Source organism: Meles meles, chromosome 5 (genome assembly GCF_922984935.1).
Source record: "Meles meles chromosome 5, mMelMel3.1 paternal haplotype, whole genome shotgun sequence".
Taxonomy (NCBI): domain Eukaryota; kingdom Metazoa; phylum Chordata; class Mammalia; order Carnivora; family Mustelidae; genus Meles; species Meles meles.
The window spans coordinates 2,568,719-2,588,034 of NC_060070.1; the positions used below are offsets into that span (position 1 = coordinate 2,568,719).

At 58.3% G+C, this 19,316-nt stretch overlaps 1 protein-coding gene across 2 annotated transcripts in view; it reads left to right on the plus strand.

The window, feature by feature from the left end:
• Window positions 1–19,316, plus strand: part of RPS6KA2 (ribosomal protein S6 kinase A2) — a 308,891-nt gene that overhangs the window by 36,114 nt on the left and 253,461 nt on the right. Inside the window, exons 1-2 of one of the 2 annotated variants that reach the window (XM_046005545.1) lie at window positions 10,048–10,110; window positions 10,202–10,252. In XM_046005545.1, the coding sequence (XP_045861501.1) occupies window positions 10,069–10,110; window positions 10,202–10,252 (93 nt within the window). In that variant the 5' untranslated portion in view covers window positions 10,048–10,068. Of the gene's footprint in view, window positions 1–10,047; window positions 10,111–10,201; window positions 10,253–19,316 lie in introns of those variants that run through there. The other variant, XM_046005543.1, reaches the window with a different exon arrangement.

Here is a 19,316-nt window from a genome sequence, read left to right on the forward strand (position 1 = left end):
AGCCTTCGCGTGACGTCCAGGCTGCCGCAGGGCCAGCCCCTGTCCGATGGCCAGGCCGGGTGGACATCTGCTAATTTTCCTGGAGACCGAAGGCCTATCATCGGCCAGGGCTGAGCACCATCCCTGGGGCAGGGGTCTCCGTGTTCCATCTGGGGCAGAGGATGAAGCACTCTGCTGAGCAAATCGAAAATTAATTAGAACTTATGAAAACGTTTATAAATGTGTGTGTGGTCACAGGGCTGAGCTGGGAAGGGGACGGTCCTCCCTCCCTGGAGCTAGGTGCCTCTCAGCTGTGCGTTGGGGGCCAAGGAGCCCCACCCGTGCTCAGGAGGGTTTAGGGAGGTTGGCCCAGCTCCCTGGGCCTCAGAGTGAAGTCATGCTTCCTCCCGGGGCTCTAGCTGAGCTACAGTCTGACTACTGGGGCTTCTGAGCCCCTCCGCGGGCACAGCTGCGGCCGTGTTTCCCGGTCTCGTGCGTGCATGTGTGTCTCGGCCGCACCCAGTTCCTCCGTCTCCGAACCTGCCAGGACCCCCAGCGGGCTGGAGTCTTGCTCCTGAAGACGCAGCCGGGTGATCTCACAGCCTTGGGGACACCGGCCATGTGCAGAGATGGTTTTGGTGGTTGTAACTGGGACAGAGGTTTCTCTTGGCCCTGGAGCCCAGGGGTGCTGCTCAGCACCGTGCACAAACAGGTCTCCCTCCCCGCCAACAGAGGTCGGTAGTGCTGAGGTGAGGACCCAGGGCCCCGCATGCTGGCTCCCGGGGAGAGCGGGCCCCTGGAACCTCTGAGCCAACTCCAGGATCTGCCTCTCGGGTGGTTTCCTCTGAGCTTCTGGCTCACAGCTCAGCTCTATGCTGAATCCCAGGATACCACGTCCACGCCGGGTCTGCCCGGCCGGCTGATGGCTCCCGGGCCGTCCACCACATGCCCGGCGAACCCCAGCGAGTGCAGGGACTTCCCGGGTGCGCCTGCTTCCGTGTAAGGTCAAACAACATGTGCCAAGTGGTGGGGACAAGCCTCTCCCACTAATATTGTCTTGTCCTGAAAGGCACGGGCAGTCATGGATAATTAGGAATGAAATGAAACTCGTTTCTAGTGTCTCCGGGAGAGTCGTTGGTAAGGACCCGACTTGGTCTTAAGCACGTTCTGGAGATGGTTTTCTCTTCTCTCGCTTACTCTGGTAAGAACGCAGCCACGGCGTAGCATGGATTATGTGTTACCGCCGTTGGTTACGGGGAAGCCGGGGGGTATAGTAGCGGTTGACACTGGGGGGAGTCCCAGGTACGTGTAGTTCTCAACAACGTGGGGGTGGGCGTCGTTCAGGGTCAAAGGTGCCCTTGCTTCATGCTCTGGGGTGTGGGTGTGTGTCTGCTCCACACCCGGGGCTGATCAACTTTCCGAAGGCCTGGCGCTCCCCAGTGCAGCCAGAGAGGGAGGCGCGAAACAGCCCGAGGGTCTGCGGGGAGGTGAGCGCTGAGCCGCCTTGCGGTGCTGTTTCTTTAGAGCGAACTGCTGGTCCTCGGGTGCTGGGAGAGGACCTCAGTGCTTCAGAATGGTTCGAGGACAGGAGTTTCGAGTCTAGCAGAGTCACGCGACACACCTGAGTGGTAATGATTCAATTCCTTGGACTGTGACGGCCACACGCACCCCCGGATCCGTCTGTGTGACCCAGCCCGGCTGATTTGCAAAGCCGTGTCAAGGGGGCTCCGGGCAGCCTGGGTCTCCGGGCTAGGCACCCGTGTTCCACGGGTGTAGACGAAGACCGTAAGTGGCAGAGTAAGGGCCCCCTGAAAGAGCCCCGGAGTGTCTCCCATGTCTGGACTCGGCTCATATCTCAGGTTCAATGGCTGCCATGGTTTGAAGGCTCAGCGGACTTCGGAACTGGTTCCCTGGCTCTTCCGGGCTGGCCCACAAAGGCACGAGGCCTCGATGGCTGTGCTCGTCGGCTGGCGCTGCTGTGACAAGCTCCACAGTTCCGGAGGCTGGACGTCGGCGGCCCCGGGGTGGGCAGGCTCACCGCTGTCTTCCCTGCTTGGCTTGCCCACGGCAGCGCCTGCACCACGGTGGTCTGTGTGCTCCTGCATCCCGATCTCCTTTCCTTACAAGGACACCGGTCCTGTCGGATCGGGGCCCATGACACACATCACCCCCCTTAACCCGATCGCCTCCGTGAAGACGCTTCTCCAGGAGGGTCGCTCGTTGAGGTGGTGGGCGTTTGGCTTCAACATGTGAATTTTTGAGGGACACAGTTCAGCCCGCGTCAGTCCGTACCTATAAACGGTGCGTGTGTTCTCACTCTTCACGTGGATGGGATCACAGGCCGTAGGCCCTCTTGAAACTTATTTTCAAAAGCTCTTGATGCTGTTTCTGAGCTTTATTCACGCCTAACGTTTCCTCCCGTTCTTCCACTTCCCACCGAGGACCAAGTTCGGGCATTTCCCGTTTCTGTTCCTGTAAGCCGTGCTCCGTGGAGAGCCTGTGCCTTCCCCTGAACGTGCTCTAGAGTCTGTTTCTCCGTGTAGGTACTTACAAGTGACATCGGCGGCCGTAAGGTGCGTGCGCTTCCGGGACTGACGTGGGATGGACATGTCCGTCTCCAAACGGGCTGGACTCCTTCACTCTCCCTTTGGCGAGTCACGTCCTTTTTCCGGATGCTCACGACTCCCTGAAACGCAGTTTGGCCTCTTCGGCTACTTTTTTAAAGGCTTGTTTTTGTTTATTTTCAGGGGCTGGGGCAGACCAAGAGGGAAAGAGAATTTTGGGCAGACTCCACGCCTGATGCGGGGCTCGATCTCAGGGCCCAGGGATCACGACCTGAGCCGAGATCAAGAGTCGGATAGCGCTGCCCAGATGCCCCAATTCCGCTATTTTTAGGAGCGAAGAATTTGCTGATCTGAGGAGGATGAAAGCCCCCTCTGCCTCTCTCTACTTTATGCGTTAGCCTTGATGTGTCTCTGGTGCTGATTCTTTTCCAGACGTCCGGGTTATGAGTATGTCCTTCCGGTCTGGGGCCTGTTTCGGCCTTGTGGCGTCTTTTGCCATGCAAAGTATTTCTTATTTACACGTAGCCAAATCTATTGATTTTTAAAAAGATAATGTGTGGATTTTTGACTTGTTCGAAAAATCCTTTAATAGTTCAAGTAAAAATACAATTCCTGAATGTCCTTTCAACAGTTCTGTAGTTTAGCTTTTTCCCATCTTGGTCTTGCATCTATTTTTGTCCGCAGTAGGAGGCTGGTCCGCCACTTGGCTGGAACCCCTCGTCCGTCCCTCAGCGTCCGGTCTGTCCTTCTCTGAGCTCTCGCGTGTGGGGATGGCTCTGGGCTCTGTTGTGCTCCTCGCACGGAGGTGATCCCTCCGGCGCTGCCAAGGGGCTGACACCCGTCCGGTCGCATGTGTCTCCTGCGTGCCCGTCTTCAGAACAGTGTTGGCTGCTTCTCAGCCCTCACTCTTGGACTTGAATCCCAGGAAAACGGATTCCTGCTTGGGTTGATGATGGTCATTGCATAAAATGTTTAGATTGATTCGGGAAAAGTGACGACTTCTTCTCCTCCCCATCCTCCCCCTCCTCGAATTAAGATTTCCTTCCGGAATGGGACATTTATCCTTACTTACTTTGGTTTTCTTTTATTTCTTTCAATAAAGTTTTTCATATTTTCCATAAACTTACACACTCCTGTTCGATATACTCTATCCTTCACAGGTTCTCTTTTTTTCCCTTTCTTGTCTTTCTTCCTCCTCCTCCTTTTTGCAATTTTGAACGTCGTCTCTTCGGATGGTTTCCTGCTGGTGGACAAAAGCTCTACTGACTTGTGCGTATGACTGTCCCTTCGGTGGCCGTCACCCTGTCTGATCCGCGGGAGTAAGCCGTCCGCCGGTTGGCTCCCATTCCACGGAGGGTAGGACGGTCTCTGACGCCGTGAGCATCCACGTTTACTTCTGCCACGTGTCTTCTGAGTTTGAAACCGTGATTTCGTGTTCTGTTCAGAGCCGCCTGCCGTGGTAGGAAGCCTGTGGTGCGGCTGGGCCCTTCTCTGGCTCTGTTGGCTTCTCCTCCCGCCACATCTCAGGTTCCGAGACTCGGGGCTGAAGGTCGCTTTGGAGCCTCGCCCCCTCCGCACGGATCCCTGGCAGCCTGGCTGCGGACGGCGTCGGTCCACGGGGCGCCCTGCTGGGTCTGCGGCGGCTCAGGGGGATTCCCGGCGTGGGGCGGCGTCCGTGTGGAACTCAGCGTGACCCTCATGTGACGATAAATCCACCCGGACTCATGGGGGCACGGGGCCAGCATGTTCAATGATCGGGATGACTGAAAAAAATATGTTTTACCGGAGCCCAGGCCACGTGAGGTGAGTTTCCTGAGTCTCATCCGCCCAGGGGACTGCTGTCCCAGCTGCCCCTCCCCAGGCCGGCCGAGTGTCGCAGCTTCCCACGGCCGGCTCCGCACCTGCCCCTCACTCACGGGGCCAGGCTCTCCTCTCCTTTCCTGTACCTGCGCGAGTGTGAAAACCCGCCACCAGCAGCAAAATGACAAACAACCCGATTGGAAAAGGGCAGAGGACGTGGACGGACATTCCTCCAAGGAACCCACGCAAGTGACCAAAAGCACAAGGAAGGATGCTCAGTGTCGCTGACCATTAGGGAAACGCAGGTCAGACCCACAACGAGGCTCCATTTCACCCCCACTAAAATGACCAGAAGAAGAAGGAGGAGGAGGAGGAGGAGGAGGAGAAAAGAAAATGCCAAGTAACAAGTTCTGAGTGAGGAGCTCGGGGACGTTGCCGGTGGGACGATAAAGTGGCTTCCCAGCCCTGGAACAATCTGGCGGTTCCTGAACCCTGTTACTGAAACTCGCCACCCCACGGCGAGACCCAGGCCCACCTGGGCAAAACCGGGACGCCCCTGCAGGCTCTGGCAGCTCGGAGCCACGGCGGTGTCGGGCTGAGTGAGGAGCCGAGGCCCCTGCCGCGGAGCGCCGCTCAGCCGTGAAAGGAACGAGGGACCGTGTGTGCTGCCACCGGCCGAGCCTCAGAAACGCGACGCTGCGGGAGGGAAGCCGGACGCCCAAGCCTTCCGTGGTCTGGTTGGGTTTAGGTGAAGCTGCTCCGAAGTGGGACGTGCAGGGAGGCTGCAGGTCTGGGGGAGGAGGGCTGCAGGGGTGCGGGCATGGACTCCTCAGGGATCCCTGGTGGGCGACGAAAGTATTTGGGAGCAGCCGGTGGCCCGAAGGCACAACAGTGACAATGAGCTTCCTGACGCTGCTCCTCCCGAAATGGTTCATTTTATCTTACGTGAAATTCGCCTCGATTAGAAAAATGTTTTTTGTTTTTTTTTTTTTTTAAAGATTTTATTATTTGACAGAGAGAGAGATCACAAGTAGGCAGAGAGGCAGGAGCCGGATATGGGACTCGATCCCAGGACCCTGAGATCATGACCTGAGCCGAAGGCAGCGGCTTAATCCACTGAGCCACCCAGGCGCCCCTAGAAAAATGTTTTTAAAGAATCAGCCTTCAAAGACGGCAGAAGCTGTGGGCCGCAGTGGGTGGGGTCCAGCCCGTGGCCCGTGTCCTTCAGTCCCGGTGGGTTCCCCCTCCTTCCTGCCATGCGGGCTGCTCATCGAGGGACATTTTCCCGCGTCTCTAAGTGTGCGCGGTGACGTCCTGGTCACTGGGTGTCCCTGCCGTTTGCCGGAAGTGCACGTGCTCCGAGCGGCCCCGTCTGTTTTACCACGGGGCTGACCCCTGACCCCGGGGAGGGGAAGGAGCACGGAGCCACAATCCGGAACCTTCTCCCGCTGGGACTAGGCACACGGCCTCTTGGCTCGGTTCCTCTGGAAAGACTCCGGCCCAGGCCAGGACCACCGTGGCTGGCCGGGGCGGACTTCCCCGTGGGTGCGGTCACGGCGCCTCCACGACCCTGGGGGAGTAGCTACCCAGACACAGCGAGGGTCACTGGGGCTTTCGGCCCCCAGCAGAGGAAGGGATGCGGGGTTCGGGAGAACAGCCCTGACCGTTCGGGCTCTGTGGGACCTTGGTGCTTGGTCCCTGGTCCCTGGGGGAGCACATCGGTGAGGTCGCCGGGTCAGCGCCGTCCCCTCTGGCTGCGGAGCCCGGGCGGGGGGATGCACAGCGGCCGTCCCAGTGCGCGTGGGGAGGAGGAGGCGCGCCGGGCTTGGTGAGGACGGTGGGGGGAGGACGGTGGGCCTCGGACACATGGACTCAAACAGCGGGGGGCCTGCGTGTGGGGTGGGGGGTTGGTGTGCGGAGCCCCGTCCCATCACAGATATTTAAATCAGTGCCGCAGAGAAAAGGGTGCATAGACCCGACGTCTTCGATTAGACATTTGGGGAACTTCTGAACGTTCCAGAGCAACAGACTCAACACTGATTTACGGCCCAGTTCGTTAGGAAACAGGATTCGGCCCCACCAAGCTCACCTCCCCGGGAAGCCGTGCTCCGCGGCGGCGGCTCTCTGGCGCCATCTGCTGTTCGTCTGTGGCGGTGCTGACCCTCCGCAAGAGGTGGGACCCCAGCCAGAAACTGCGCGGTTAGATCTCGCCCGGCACCCCTGGGGTCAACTTCCAAGCGATCCCAGACCCGAAACACGATGCCAGCATTCGAGGGGCGGATGTCTCTGAGGCCCACTGAGCCACTCGGATTTGGGGAGCGCCTTCCTGCAATGTGGCCGACAGGGACAGGCTGCTGCATGCCCCGTGTCCAAAGCCTGTTGCTCCTTTCTCCCAACTTCCCAGAGGCCAGGTGCTGCCCCAGCTGTGCAAACGGGGAAACCGAGGCCACAGCTAAGTCATCTGCCCCTCGACTGGTGGCGGGAGACGGTCAGGAGCCTGAGCCCTGCCCTCGCTGCCTCTGCACCTGCTGTCTGTGCGGGGAGCCCCAGCCTGTCCCGAGACCACACAGTCAGCCCCGGGCTCGGGCAGCAACTTAAAGCCACAGCAACATTCCAGGAAAACCAGGGCTCGAAGTGTCAGCATCCCAGGTGCTGGTTTCCCTGGGAGAAGGATGGTGCGCATTCATTCCATCGCCTGCGTGCCTGGCCAAGCGTGGCTTTGGAGGACGGTGCACAAAGTCTGCAGGGCACTCCGTTGTCTAGGAAACAGGCACCCCGGGAGCAAGCCAGACCCCTGTGCATTATGGGGTTGGGCTGTCCCCTCTCCCCCCTGGAAGCTCAGTCTCTACACACCCACCGAGTCACCTGACGCTCGGACATCCAGACTAGGAAGTCCAAGCGCCGTCAGCACTGCAGTGGGGACCGCTCACTTGTTCTGTAGCATGTCATTGCTTTCTAGAGCTTTCCAAGAATATTCAAGTCCTGTTTTTTTCCTGGATGGTTATTGACACTTTGTCTAGATATTTCTGATATTTTCTTCCAAGTTCACAAAGTACCAGCGTATTTGCCCCGTCGTTTATTTTAACAAGTCTGAGGAGTTTCCTGTTCGTGGAACACACCTGGACTCTGTGTGTGTGTGAGCTGAATCATACCCTCGCCCTCTAGCTTTTCCCTGGGGAGACGACCGCGATGCTCTGAACTTGCGCTCGGTGCGTTTTGACAAGAACGCAGTCACGGGGGGTAACAGAAGACAGAGGACGGGCCCGACCCCTCTAGCGATGGACCCGCACTGGCATCCTTGCGGCTTGCCCCTCTCTCCCCTCCACCTGCCTTCTGTCTCCTTCCCTGCCTGCCGTAATCACCGGTGCTCCGAGGGAGGAAGGTGGGACCCGCAGGGACGTCCTCTCCGCTCATCCTGGATTGAAATGGGGTAGGTCAGCCCTTTTGGAGTTGAAAGCCCTCTGCTCCCTGCCCCCCGCATTTGGCTCAGGAGCTGAGCCGGCGGCTGACGATGGAGTCGAGGGAATGGAGAAGAGTTGGGAGGAAGGGACCTGAAGGGGTCTGCGGTTGGGGGGGGGGTGTGTGCACCTGCCGGATGGTTAGTAGACCAGCATTTCACTTCTGTTTGACCTGATGCCCCCACTTACTTCGCTGACTCCTACGGTGAAGTGGGGGACCCAGAAAATGAAGGGGCAGGAGACTCCATGACTGTGACCAAGAGAACATGCGAATTCAGCATCTCGAGTTTCCAGGGAGATCCCCCAAACGTTGGACACTCGGTACTCACAGCCTCGGGGCCTCACGCCAGCCCGGGCAGGGGTACCGTGTGTGCTACGGCCCCCCCCGTAGAAGGTGAGCCGTTGCTGGGTCGGTCCTGGGCTTGGGTCGGACAGCGGGTGAATGCGTGATTCTATGGCGCTTTGGGGACGCGCCGACGCGGCGTTGATACTGCGGTAGACCTCACGCTCTTTTTCAGGTTGCAGAAACCACATCAGAGTGCGTGAGCACGGTGGTGACTTATCGGCCCCTGCTGGGAAAAGATAGGGCTTCTGGGGGTTTGCATGCGAGGCCCTAACACCGACTGTGCCTCCACGCCCAGGCAGGCGCCCTTCCCAGGCTCGACAAGCACAGACTCCAGGCTCAGAGCGTCTGCGAAGCCGCCGCCGGGACGGCCCGGGCCGTGGCTCTCCTGGAGCCCTGCGCAGGCCTCACCTGTCGCGGGGTTCGTGCCGTCTCAGAGCAGACACTGTGCCCGGACAGCGACCAGGCCCAAGTCACGGCCCTGCCTGGGCGATGGGTGATCCCGGCAGGCTCACGCTGTCCTGGACTTCACGGGACTGACTCCCCGTGGAAGGGAAGGTGCCTTCTCCGTGAAGGGGGACAGGCTGCGGGGAGGAGACCCACGGCATTTGCCACCGTGCCCTCTGCAGGCCCAGTGCCGTACGAGCGTGGGTGCTATTGAACACTCCCCGTCCAGCTGGGGGAGAGGAAACAGGGACGCAGGGACAGGAGAGCAAGGACCTCAACCTTGACCCCACGTTAGCAGCACCCAGAAGCACGGTCGGCTCTGACGCAGCAGGATTCTGTCCCTGCACGGCTGACAGAGGTCGTCCGGGAGTGCGCTGAGATGCAGGTGTTTCAGGGAGCCTGGGGGGCATCGGTCAAGCGACTGACTCGTGGTTTCAGCTCAGCGTGTGATCTCAGGGTCGTGGGGTTGAGCCCCGTGTGGGGCTCTGCACTGGGCTTGGAATCTGCTTGAGATTCCCTGTGCCCTCCCCACTCTCTCTCCCATTCTTGTTCTTGTCTCTAACATAAATAAAATCCTAAAAAAAAAAAAAAAAAAAAAAGCTTCAGATGTTTCTAGCATGCGCCGACCACGGAGAGGCAGGGGTATGGGGAAACCGAGGCTGTGGCAGGTGGGCTGGCAGGTGAGTGGGAAGGCGGTGGCGGTGTAGGGTGAAGCCGAGCAAGTTCACGGCCAGCGACACAGAGTTCTCTTGTGATGGATGCCTTGGGCCTCTCTGTGGTCCGTGACGGGGCGCGGGTCCCTGTGTGGTCATGAGCCACGATCGCCCGTGAGGGCTGCAGGAGATTCGTTTAACGTTTGGTTTCCTTCCACCCCTTATTTTGCGGCAGATATGAGCCAGGGAGCAGGGAACGGAAGGGAGAGGAGGGGAGGACACAGAAAAGGGAAACTGAGAGCCGGGGCTTGGGGGTGCAGAAACACAACCGGCCTGGCTTCTGTTTCCAAATTCCTAAAGCACTTTGCTAAGTAGCTCTGTGGGCTGCTCGGACTCACTCTAGCCCGAGCGCAGCGTGGGGTGAGGCGGGGATGCTGGAAGTGGGGTTCTGGCTCCGCACGATGGAACCCGGCTGGGCTGTTGCCAGCTGAGCACTCGTGTGCGCTCAGACCCCAAGCCCTCGCGGTCCCGTAGCCGGAATGACTGCCTCCCAGGGAACCGAGAGCCGCGGGTCACCTTAGGATGTCTGTCTGCTCCGTTAGTGATGGCCCCTGCTAATTAAATATGCATCTGGACTAGAAACTGGTGACTCTTTGGGGTTTTTTGTTGTTGTTTTTTGGGGTTGAGTTTTGAGGTTGGTAATGGGAACATCATCACTTCCTTTGGCTGAATCGTAAAGTTGCACAAAAGTTTGCAAGTTCCTTTCTTCTGCTGTTGCTTCGAGCTTCCTGGAAGATCAGCGACTCTTGTAGCTCTTTAGCACCATGTGGAGGCTAATGTTTAGAAGCAAAAAGCTCCCCGGCTTGGTGAGTGTCTCCCGTCCTCACCACGCAGGGGCTCGCCACCGGTGCCGTCCTGCGACTCACAGCACTTTCTCTTTCCTTTCTGCTTCCACAGGGCAAGTGGGACTCGACCTTGCCTGAGACCCAGCCAGCGGCGCCCGTGCAGGTAAGGGCTGCCACGCTTGCTCGTCTCTCCGTGAGACTCTGAGCTCCCGTTTCAGGAGAACTTCGCGTGTGACGTGTTCTTTCAGCTTCTTGGGTTCTGTCACTGCTCGGGGCAGCAGACCCGATGGGGACGTGCCTCGGGTGGGGGAGGGGGTTCCCACACAGTGAAGTTCAGTGATCTGATGTTCTGGGTGAAGTACAGACTCGCCTGGGCCTGTGCAGTAACGTCTCTGCGCAGCAGGGGTCTGCCTCGCGCGGAAGCCGGACGGTCTCCTGCTCCCCCTGACGACGGAGGGCATGTTCTGTTCTGAGTCTGTGACCTGCTGGGACGGCGTATACGGGATTCCATGAGCATTATTCCTCCAGCTCTATCACGCCCTCCAAATCAGCCGGAGTCACCTGGCGAGAGAGCCCTCCCAACGAGGTGGCCCTGGGGTGGGGGCTGGACCCGGGGTCTGCCCGGAGCGGCGGGAGCCCTCTGGTCGCGCACAGAGGTCAGGTCCTCGTCAGAAGCTTTTCTGGGAATTAGGCCTCAAATGGGTCATTTTAGATGAAGTAGGTTTCCTGCAGTATTTCGAGCGGCATGTGGTTTGAGCAGTAACGTCACAAGTACGAGGTTGGGTGAAGTGGTTTTATGGCTGTTTTGCTTCTCCCACGACGCCGCTCGGTAAGATGCCGCGCGCTCCGCAAATCCGTGGCGTCTCTGCCCGCCAGGCTGCATGTTCACAGCGGGCATGGCGGGAACGGAATGAGGGGCCTGGGCCTTACGGGGGCCAGACAGGTCATCTGAAACCTGGGTGCTGGTCAGGCTGGTTTAACGTCTCGAGAGCATCGGACTTCGTTCTGGTTCACACTTGAACAAAATACACACCGAACCCCCCATTCGGCATCTGGCAGCTTTCTGGGGTCCCGCTTCCCCGGCCTTGCTGAGGGACTGGGGTGCCCTGTTGCGTGCACAGGTCGGGCAGTGCGCAGGAACGATGGGCTTCCCAGCAGCTCCTCCGTGGGGCTGCAAGTCTCAGGGACGACAGAGAGTCCTGGCCCATTCCAGGAGCCTGTGTCCCGGAGCAAAGGAAGCCCGAAAGGGGTTGCTGTTGCGATCTGTATCCCAAGCAACCCAACGGGAGCTGTTGTTTGAATGTGTGATTCTCCTTGTGACTTCCTCCTCTTGTCATCATAGCCACTAAGACACCGGCCTCAGGTGAACCTGGAGAAGCAGGAAAGTCCCTGTGGCAGATGCGGGGGACGGTGTCCGCAGAAGGACCGCTCATCACCGAGCCCCCGCCACCCCCCCCCCCCCACCCCGGGCAACTTGACGGGGCGACTTTTCCTTTACTCTTCCTGCGTTTCCCAGGAGGAAGGGAGGGTCAGGAGGCCAGAAGGAAGTTGCTCCGCGTGTCATGAAGCTGACGGGGAGGCTCGGCCTCCTGCCCTTCCCACGCCCGGGATGCTCTTTCCGTTGTTCGATGAATGCCGGCTTGACCCCTTACAGCCCAGGCTCAGGTTTGGGCCGAGATCTCTAAACTGTGGTCCTGGGGAGAAAAAATGAAGAGCTGCAGGACATTATGGCTACCTTTCACGATCTACTAAAGGTAAACGAAGCCGTTATTTCTTTATGACGGTGCAGCTATTTAAGCCTCCGCACCCATGTGCCGGCGCCCGCCCCCGAGCCGTGGGTGCGTCGGGGGACCAGCCCCACGGCCCCACGGCCATGGAAGGTGCCAGAGCTGGGAGCAGCCAGGGAGGCACTGTGGGTGCACGTGGCCGCAGGCGGTCGCAGACGGGAGAACCACTGCCCCAGCGAGCTGGCCGGGCGGCGTCACCTGCGGAACAGCGGCCCCGGCAATGCCGAGCTTCTCCCAGCCCTGGACTCTCCACACCTTTGCAAACGTCTTCGTCTGGAGACGTTACGGTCCTTACAGTGTTGGCCCCGCAAGGGCTTCGACTGGTTTTCCACTGGAGGGTTGTCTGTGCTTCTGTCTCAGTAAGCAGCACCACTCGTCCGATCCTGATTCTTCCTTTGGATACTTTCCTTCCTCAGCACAGGGTGACCTTTCTGTGCCACCGTGTTCGCGGCCGGCAGCAGGGCCTTGCGGCGGGGTTAGGGAACGGCCGGACCAGAGGCCCCTAGGGCTGGGCGAGGGTCCTTTCCTTTCCCCACTTGGCTACTTGGTGACTGTTACCTTGACCCAGGCCGTGTCACCTGCTGGGCTTCTGGATGTCAGGGAGTTAGAGCAAAACGGTGGGATCTTTCGAGGACTTTGTTTTTCTTGCTGGTCTGCTCGGACACACACGGGCGCTCCTGTAGGTACAGAGCGTGTGCGCAGACATCTCACGCGTCTGTGAAGGTAGAGCGGTTTGCCGCCCTTGGTCACCAGATTCCTTCTAGAAATATCTTCCCTCCCATTACCAGAATAGAAGCTGCCCGTTCGTGCTGAAGGGTTTCCGCGGCATTTTCTAGCTCCTGGCGCCCACGTGGGCCGGGCACAGCCCCCTCCTGACCTGCGCACCTGCGAGTCGTGGACAGGCTCTGCTCCTGCCCGGGAGAGCCTCCTTTTCTCTCCTTCCCTCTCTGCCCCATAACGATCTCGTCTGGTGCTTCAGTTCTACCCAGCGGCTCTGCGAGAGAGCGCAAATGGGTGACCACAGCCTGTCCTCTTTCCCGGCCCGCGGAAAGGAAGGACACGGCGAACACGTCGTGCTGTCTTGGGCCAGGCCTGGGCTGGTCTGTCTGATTCCACGGGGCCCCGAGAAATGGGGCACCGCTACTAGGTTTTGCAGGGGAAGACCCTGCACTGTGGCCCCGCGGTCCACCTGCTCGTGTCCGACGGAAACGTGAACGGATGCTTTCTGTGGTGGTTTGTTTCTCGGGCGTAACCGTGCAAGCATCTTCTTTCTGCCGGTGAGGACGGGTGCCCACGGTGACGACCGCAGCAGCCTCTTTAAGGCACTGGCCAACACACAGGGATCCCTGGTGCTCAAGATTATGTCTTTTGAAAAAGTATTTGGAAGATGAATGCGCCAGGATTGCCAGGGAGCTCTGCCAGGGTATGAAAGGCGATTGCTCGTCAGTCGCCATGGCAACGTCCAGCCCACGTGTACCTGCAACTAAATTCCATTAGGAAGGGAAGGTCGCCGGCGCCACTGCACTCACCGTGGCCCGGGTTTAGCTGGAGACTAAAGACCTGATCTGTTTTGCTAATGCGTTTTCGAAAGCACCGAGGCTTTGAGAACTACTTCCTCATCTTCATGGAGTGGGAGTTGAGTTGTGGTTGGGACCCTTGAGGTCACGGTATGACCAGCCTGACGATTTGAGGGCCGCACTGTCCAGACCCTCTGCTCCCCGGCCCTCCCGCCCTGCCCCCTCTGTGCTCAGGCACACGCCACCAGGTGAAGACAGGGAGGGAGACTTGCCGGGAGCACACTCTTTCGAATGACCCGGGCGAACCATGGGGTGTAGGAAAGAGGACTTTCTGGCCGAGCTTCTTCCTGAGTTTTCTGTGGTGCACGTTAGCCGTTAGCCTGGGCCGACCCAATTCCCGGGGAGGGCAGCAGGCTCGGCGCCTCCTCTTGAAACAAGTTCCTCACCCTCACGGCAGCCAGGGGCTGCCGAGCATGTCTGGGGCGCTGCTGACTCCTATGCCGCTCTTGGGATTTCTTCTTTTATAGGAGGCCAGAGAGGGACGCCCTTAGGAGCAGGTGTTGAAGCCTTTGATTTTGTTCTGCCTGGAAAATAATCAGAGAAACTGTGACCCCAGACAAGTCCACGGTCCTTTCTCCGAATGGCCACCCCCAGGTGATGCCGGTGTGACCTGAGCCGTGAACCGCCCTGCATGAGATAAGTTTCATTTTCAAGGGTTTACCTCTGTTTTAGATAGAGAAAATAAACTTCCTGTGTGTTCCCTGCAATTGCCATAATATTAGAACCTCAACAACCCTCCCTCCACCAACAAAAGTTCAGTAAAAAATTCCAAGTTTCAGTCAAGCCTAGATACAATATTCTTTCACTAAAGCAAAGGATTATTAAAATAATCGAAATCTCCAGGATCACAGGAGCCCAGGTTTTAAGGAAAGTGTTTTATGTGATCCTTCTTCGACGCTCCGAAAGCCGTGGAGGGGGTTCGACGTGGCGTGAACTTCTCTTTTAGGGGAAGGCCATGGAGCTAGAAGGTGTTTCCAGCTTCCAAGGCTTTGAGAATCCCAGACCGACCTGTGCAGTGACCATCTGGGCCCGAACAAAGAGATCAGGAATTTGGTGAGGACAGGGAGGAGACTGCTTTCTAGTAATTTTCCGATGTTGGTATTCTGTGCCAGCTCTCAGCACCAAAATGGAACAGAGATCTATTTTTTCTTTTTTAAGTGGGGGCACTTTTCTCGACTGTCATAATCCGGCCTATGAGCAAACTGCGCTTTATTCTCAACATGAGTAAGCTCAGAGGTGTGATGGTTCGCGCAGAATGTGCTCGTCGTTGGTGGCTCCGGCATGGGGAAAGATGTGTGCAAGCGATGTTGCACCTGTTCTGAAAATCCTGTATTTCTAGGTTCCTAGCGCAGTCTTTCCTGCGGGAGGTGTGATGAGTTAAGTTCTGTCTTAGAATGCGCCTCAGGAGGGCTGACCTGTGATTACTCTTCCCGAAGCTCTTACGTTACTACTGATATGTGTGTGCGTGTGTGTGCCCAGACAGGACTCGGACAGGGATGAACGTGTACGAGTCTGAGGGGGGTGTGTGTGTGCGCACGGACAGGACACAGGGATGAACGTGTGCGAGTCCGTTCTGCCATTCGAGGAAAGGAACGTTTTGCGCACGTTCTCCAGCAACAGTGGAGTGAGTGAAAGGTGTTCGGTTGGAACAGATTTCCTGGGACAACAACCGCCTGCGAGTGGACCGTGATGCAGCTCGTTCTGTTTGGTTGGGAACGACGTCCCCAGAGTGTTTCGGTGTAGGGAGGAGATAGATGGGGCCATCCTAGGTCGGGGCAGTTTCTATGCCTTTCATCTTCAATTTCTTCTTTGTCTTGGATCCCTTCTCTGCACGCCCTACATTTTTATACCAACTTATTTCCACTCCTGCTCCCGAAACAATGACTTCTGTTCTCTGTCAGCCAAAAGTCAGTGGATTTTCTGTGCTGCGTCTTTAGATCTTAGGGGGAGAAGCCAATTAAGCACTCACAAGAAGCTTTATTTATTTATTTATTTTTAAAAGATTTTATTTATTTATTTGACAGCGAGAGATCACAAGTAGGCAGAGAGGCAGGCGGGGGGGTGGGGGAAGCAGACTCCCCGCTGAGCAGAGAGCCTGATGCAGGGCTCAATCCCAGGACCCTGAGATCATGACCTGAGCTGAAGGCAGTGGCTTAACTGACTGAGCCCCGCGGGTGTCCCATCACAAGAAGCTTTAAAAACCCCAGGGCTCTAGGAGCCACCCTGACCTTGCTCCTTGCTCCCGGGTTTTGTGTGAAGGCTCGCACACTTGTGGTATGGCAAGATAAGGCTCAGGGCTAGTGACGGCCGCAAAGGCTGGTTGTTCTGCAGGAAATGGGGCGTTCTGTTGTCACCAGGAAGGCAAAGCAGATTTTTCTGTTGCCCAGAGAGGCCCCACGCCCAGTTAGCCGGCAAGAGCACTCTGCTGAGGACGGAAAGCGCGCGTGCGGGCGGGAGGCAGGTGTGCGCGGGAGGGCGGGACAGTGGGTAACTCAGTGCGCTCGCAGAGCCCCCATCTGTTAGTGGACCCTGGGCCACCTGAAGCAAGAAGTCGCCGCTTTTCTGTGCCCCTCCCCCGCTGGGTGGTGTGGCCTGCTGTGGGGGGGGGGGCGGGCTGCGGGGCGGCTGCAAGGAGGGGGCTCCCCGCCCGCCCCCTGTGGCGCGCCGGCACTTTGGAACATTCACTTCTTCCCCGTGAAGCCCCAGCTTTGATGGCCTCGGCCGGATGTTGTGCGAAAGTCTGGGAGCTCCCCTGAGAGCAGGAGAGACTGCCGAGCGCTGGGCGTTTCCCCTCCCGCCTTCCCCCTTCACTTAGGAGCCGGCCAGGCCCCGGGAACAGCCCACCCCAGGGTGCCGCGGGCGCGGGGAAGTGAGCATCGGAGCTGCGGGCGGAGGGGGGGTCGAGCTGCAGGGGTGCGGACTGCGGACACCCGCAGGCCGGCCCCGGGCTCCTGGGCGTGAGCGATGGTCCGGTTGCCTCACAGGAAGCTGCACAAACTCTTCCTCAGGAAGGTAAGGGGGCGACGGGGCGCTTGCACGGGGCCCCGGGGTCAGGGCTGACCTTGCTGCAGGGAGGTCCCTGCGGTCCTGCGTCTCCTGTGGGGGGCGGGGGGCTGGCCAGAGCTGTTCCCTGGGGCGCGAGGCTGAGGCTGCAAGTCCGCGTCACGGGTCAGGGCTGCGTGCGGAGAGCAGGTCCGCGTCTGCCCTCCCTCCAGCCCGAGGGCCGTCCCCGGCGATGGCTGTGCTGTCCTGCGCCCGGCGCGGTGGCACATCAGGGAGGTCAGGCCCCGGGTGGCAGGTGTGTGACGTTGGGGGCCCAGGGAAGGAGAGGTGACGAGGCTGGCGCTGACTGAAACCGTCGCGGAAAGCGGAGGTTCTAGGAGACGTTCCCGTTGAGCCCGCGGCCTTTACAGTCTTTCCTTTAAAAAAATTTCCATCTGAGTAAAATGCCTATCCCAGAAAAATTTGCCATTTTTAAAATTGGCCGTTTTCACCATTTCCCATTTTCGTCGACCATGTAAACCATTTCCGAGCGCCCCATGGGCAGGGGCGCCTGGTGCCCGCCTCTGCCCCGCGGCTGCCCCCAGCGCCCTCTGCGGAGCCCCTCGCTCCCCGGCGGAGGCTCTGCCCCACGAGCAGGCCGTCCCCACCGCGCGGCCCCGGCGCTCGCCCGCTTGTACGTCTGCTCAGACACGCTGACTCCGAGCAGCGAGCCTGTGCCTCTCTGTACCGCCGGAGCCGGGCCGAGCAGCCACTAGTCTGTCCGTCCGTCTGTTGGATTTGCTGGAGAAATTGCTTTGAGCTGTAGCCCTTGGGGAGGAGGCTATGAAATACAGGCTTCCGGAAATCACCGACACACCGACACGGTGTGGGATTTGTGAGTCCATGCTTTTTTGAGAAAATCTGTGATTTTCCAAATTCATATATATATCTATTTTTATGCTAGACAAGAAATGTTCTGATTTCTCTCGTTTCGCTTTAGTAAATATCTTTAAATGGTTGTATGCTTGTTGTAGGCTGTTTGCTGGCTGACGAAAACGTTACGTGTAGATCCTAATGCGTGAAGATAAAATTTGAAGATGAACTTGGCTTTCGCTTTTAAAATCACTCCTGAAATACTATTTGTAGTGATTTTTTAAGCTGTTTCCGTCACTTTGGGGGCAGAGTAAGCTGAAGCATGAAGGAGATAAGGGCTGTGCCCTCCGTGCAGAAGTGTGGACGGATCTACACACACAAGTTCACCCCGGACTTGCGTCCCCTTGCCCGCCCCTGCCAGCCCACCGCCATCAACCCTGTGTCCTCACGCTGCTGTTGGCGCCATCGGCGTGAGCGTGGAGGCTGTAGGAGTCCGTCCTCGCTGGTTCCCCTCCTTTCCCCAAAGACATCAATAGAGTTAACAGTTCTAATCAAAAGAAGATTAAAAAAACACGTACGGGGACGCCTCAGTCGGTTGAGCCGCTGCCTTTGGCTCAGGTCATGATCCCAGTGTCTTGGGATCGAGTCCCACGTCCATCTCCTTGCTCCACGGGGCGCCTGCTTCTGCCTCTGCCTGTCACTCCGCCTGCTTGTGCTCTCTCTCACACTCTAACAAATAAATAAATAAAATCTTAAAAAAAAAAGCCCACTTATGTGCATGGAGGGGGGAGGAAATAAGGTAGAAAAAATGACTCTGATGTTGGGTGTGAGGCGAGTACCCCAGACAGAGGGCAGGGGCTCCGCACGCTCGCAGGCGGGGTGCTGTGGGTGTCCTTCTGAGACCGCCAGCTCCCTGAGGAGTGGGACAGACACAGCCTGAGGGAAAACAGGCAAAACCCCCAAACCAGGCGTTCAGGTTAACGCACGTCTTTCTGTCCCTGAGCCCAGAGACCTTCCTAGAGAGGACAGCATGGGAACGGCGGGAACAATGCCTTCTGCCCAGCGTGCAGCGTTTCTTAACCATGTTTTTTGTAATGCCCTGAATTGTAGACTCAGGGGGTAAGACCAATATACGAAACACAAAAGCACTTGAATCAGAAGTCGACCCCCCGCAGTCCAGGCAGACAGCTGTCCGGAGATCTGACGTCATGAGGGACGTTGGAAGCCACGTGGATGGACACGTGGACGTCGGACCTTCAGACGGTGCTCTGGAACTCTGGGAAGGGAGTCCGCGCATTTCGTTAGGATGTCGTGGCCTGAGTTTGGGTTCCTCGACAAGGACAGGGACACAGAGTTTCTGTGCCGCAGGTTATGAGAAGGGGCTCACAGAATTGGGCCCTGGGAGGGGTCTTAGAAATCATAGAGTCTGTTACTCATTTTCCAGACGAGGAGACCGAGGGTCCCAGACATCGAAATGCCCAAGATCACGCAGCCAGTGCATGGCAGAGTGGGGCCCTTCTCCTGGAGCCGTGAGGGATGGCTGTGTCGTGGGTCAACACTCCCCGGGAGAACTGGGATGGGACCCTACCCACCCATGTCAACCATCCGTTCCCTCCTGTATCTGACGCTTTGATATCTGCGGAGGCTGAACAGAGTGACGGCCCCTCCCAGCGTGAGCCCGTTCCTAGAGATGGCAAACAGCTCACCGGGAGTGCGCCCTTCGCCTGCAAGCCGGTCCCTTCTGCGGGGCTCTCTCACTCTAAGCCACTAACCGCCCGCCCTCCTCACCCTGGAGCAGGGACCAGCCAGCCAGCCCCCTGCCTTCCTCACTCCAGAGAAGGGACCAGATCGCTTCTGGCAGCCCGACACCCCAGAGCCCACTGAAATCCTCCAAACTAGCCTGTCCTGAGCCTCCCGACCCTACCTCACCTGTTCCTCCCCATGGAACCCTCAGTAAAGGTCCCCCATACCCTCTGGCCCTGACTGACCCGGCTTCCCCTGTGGCCCT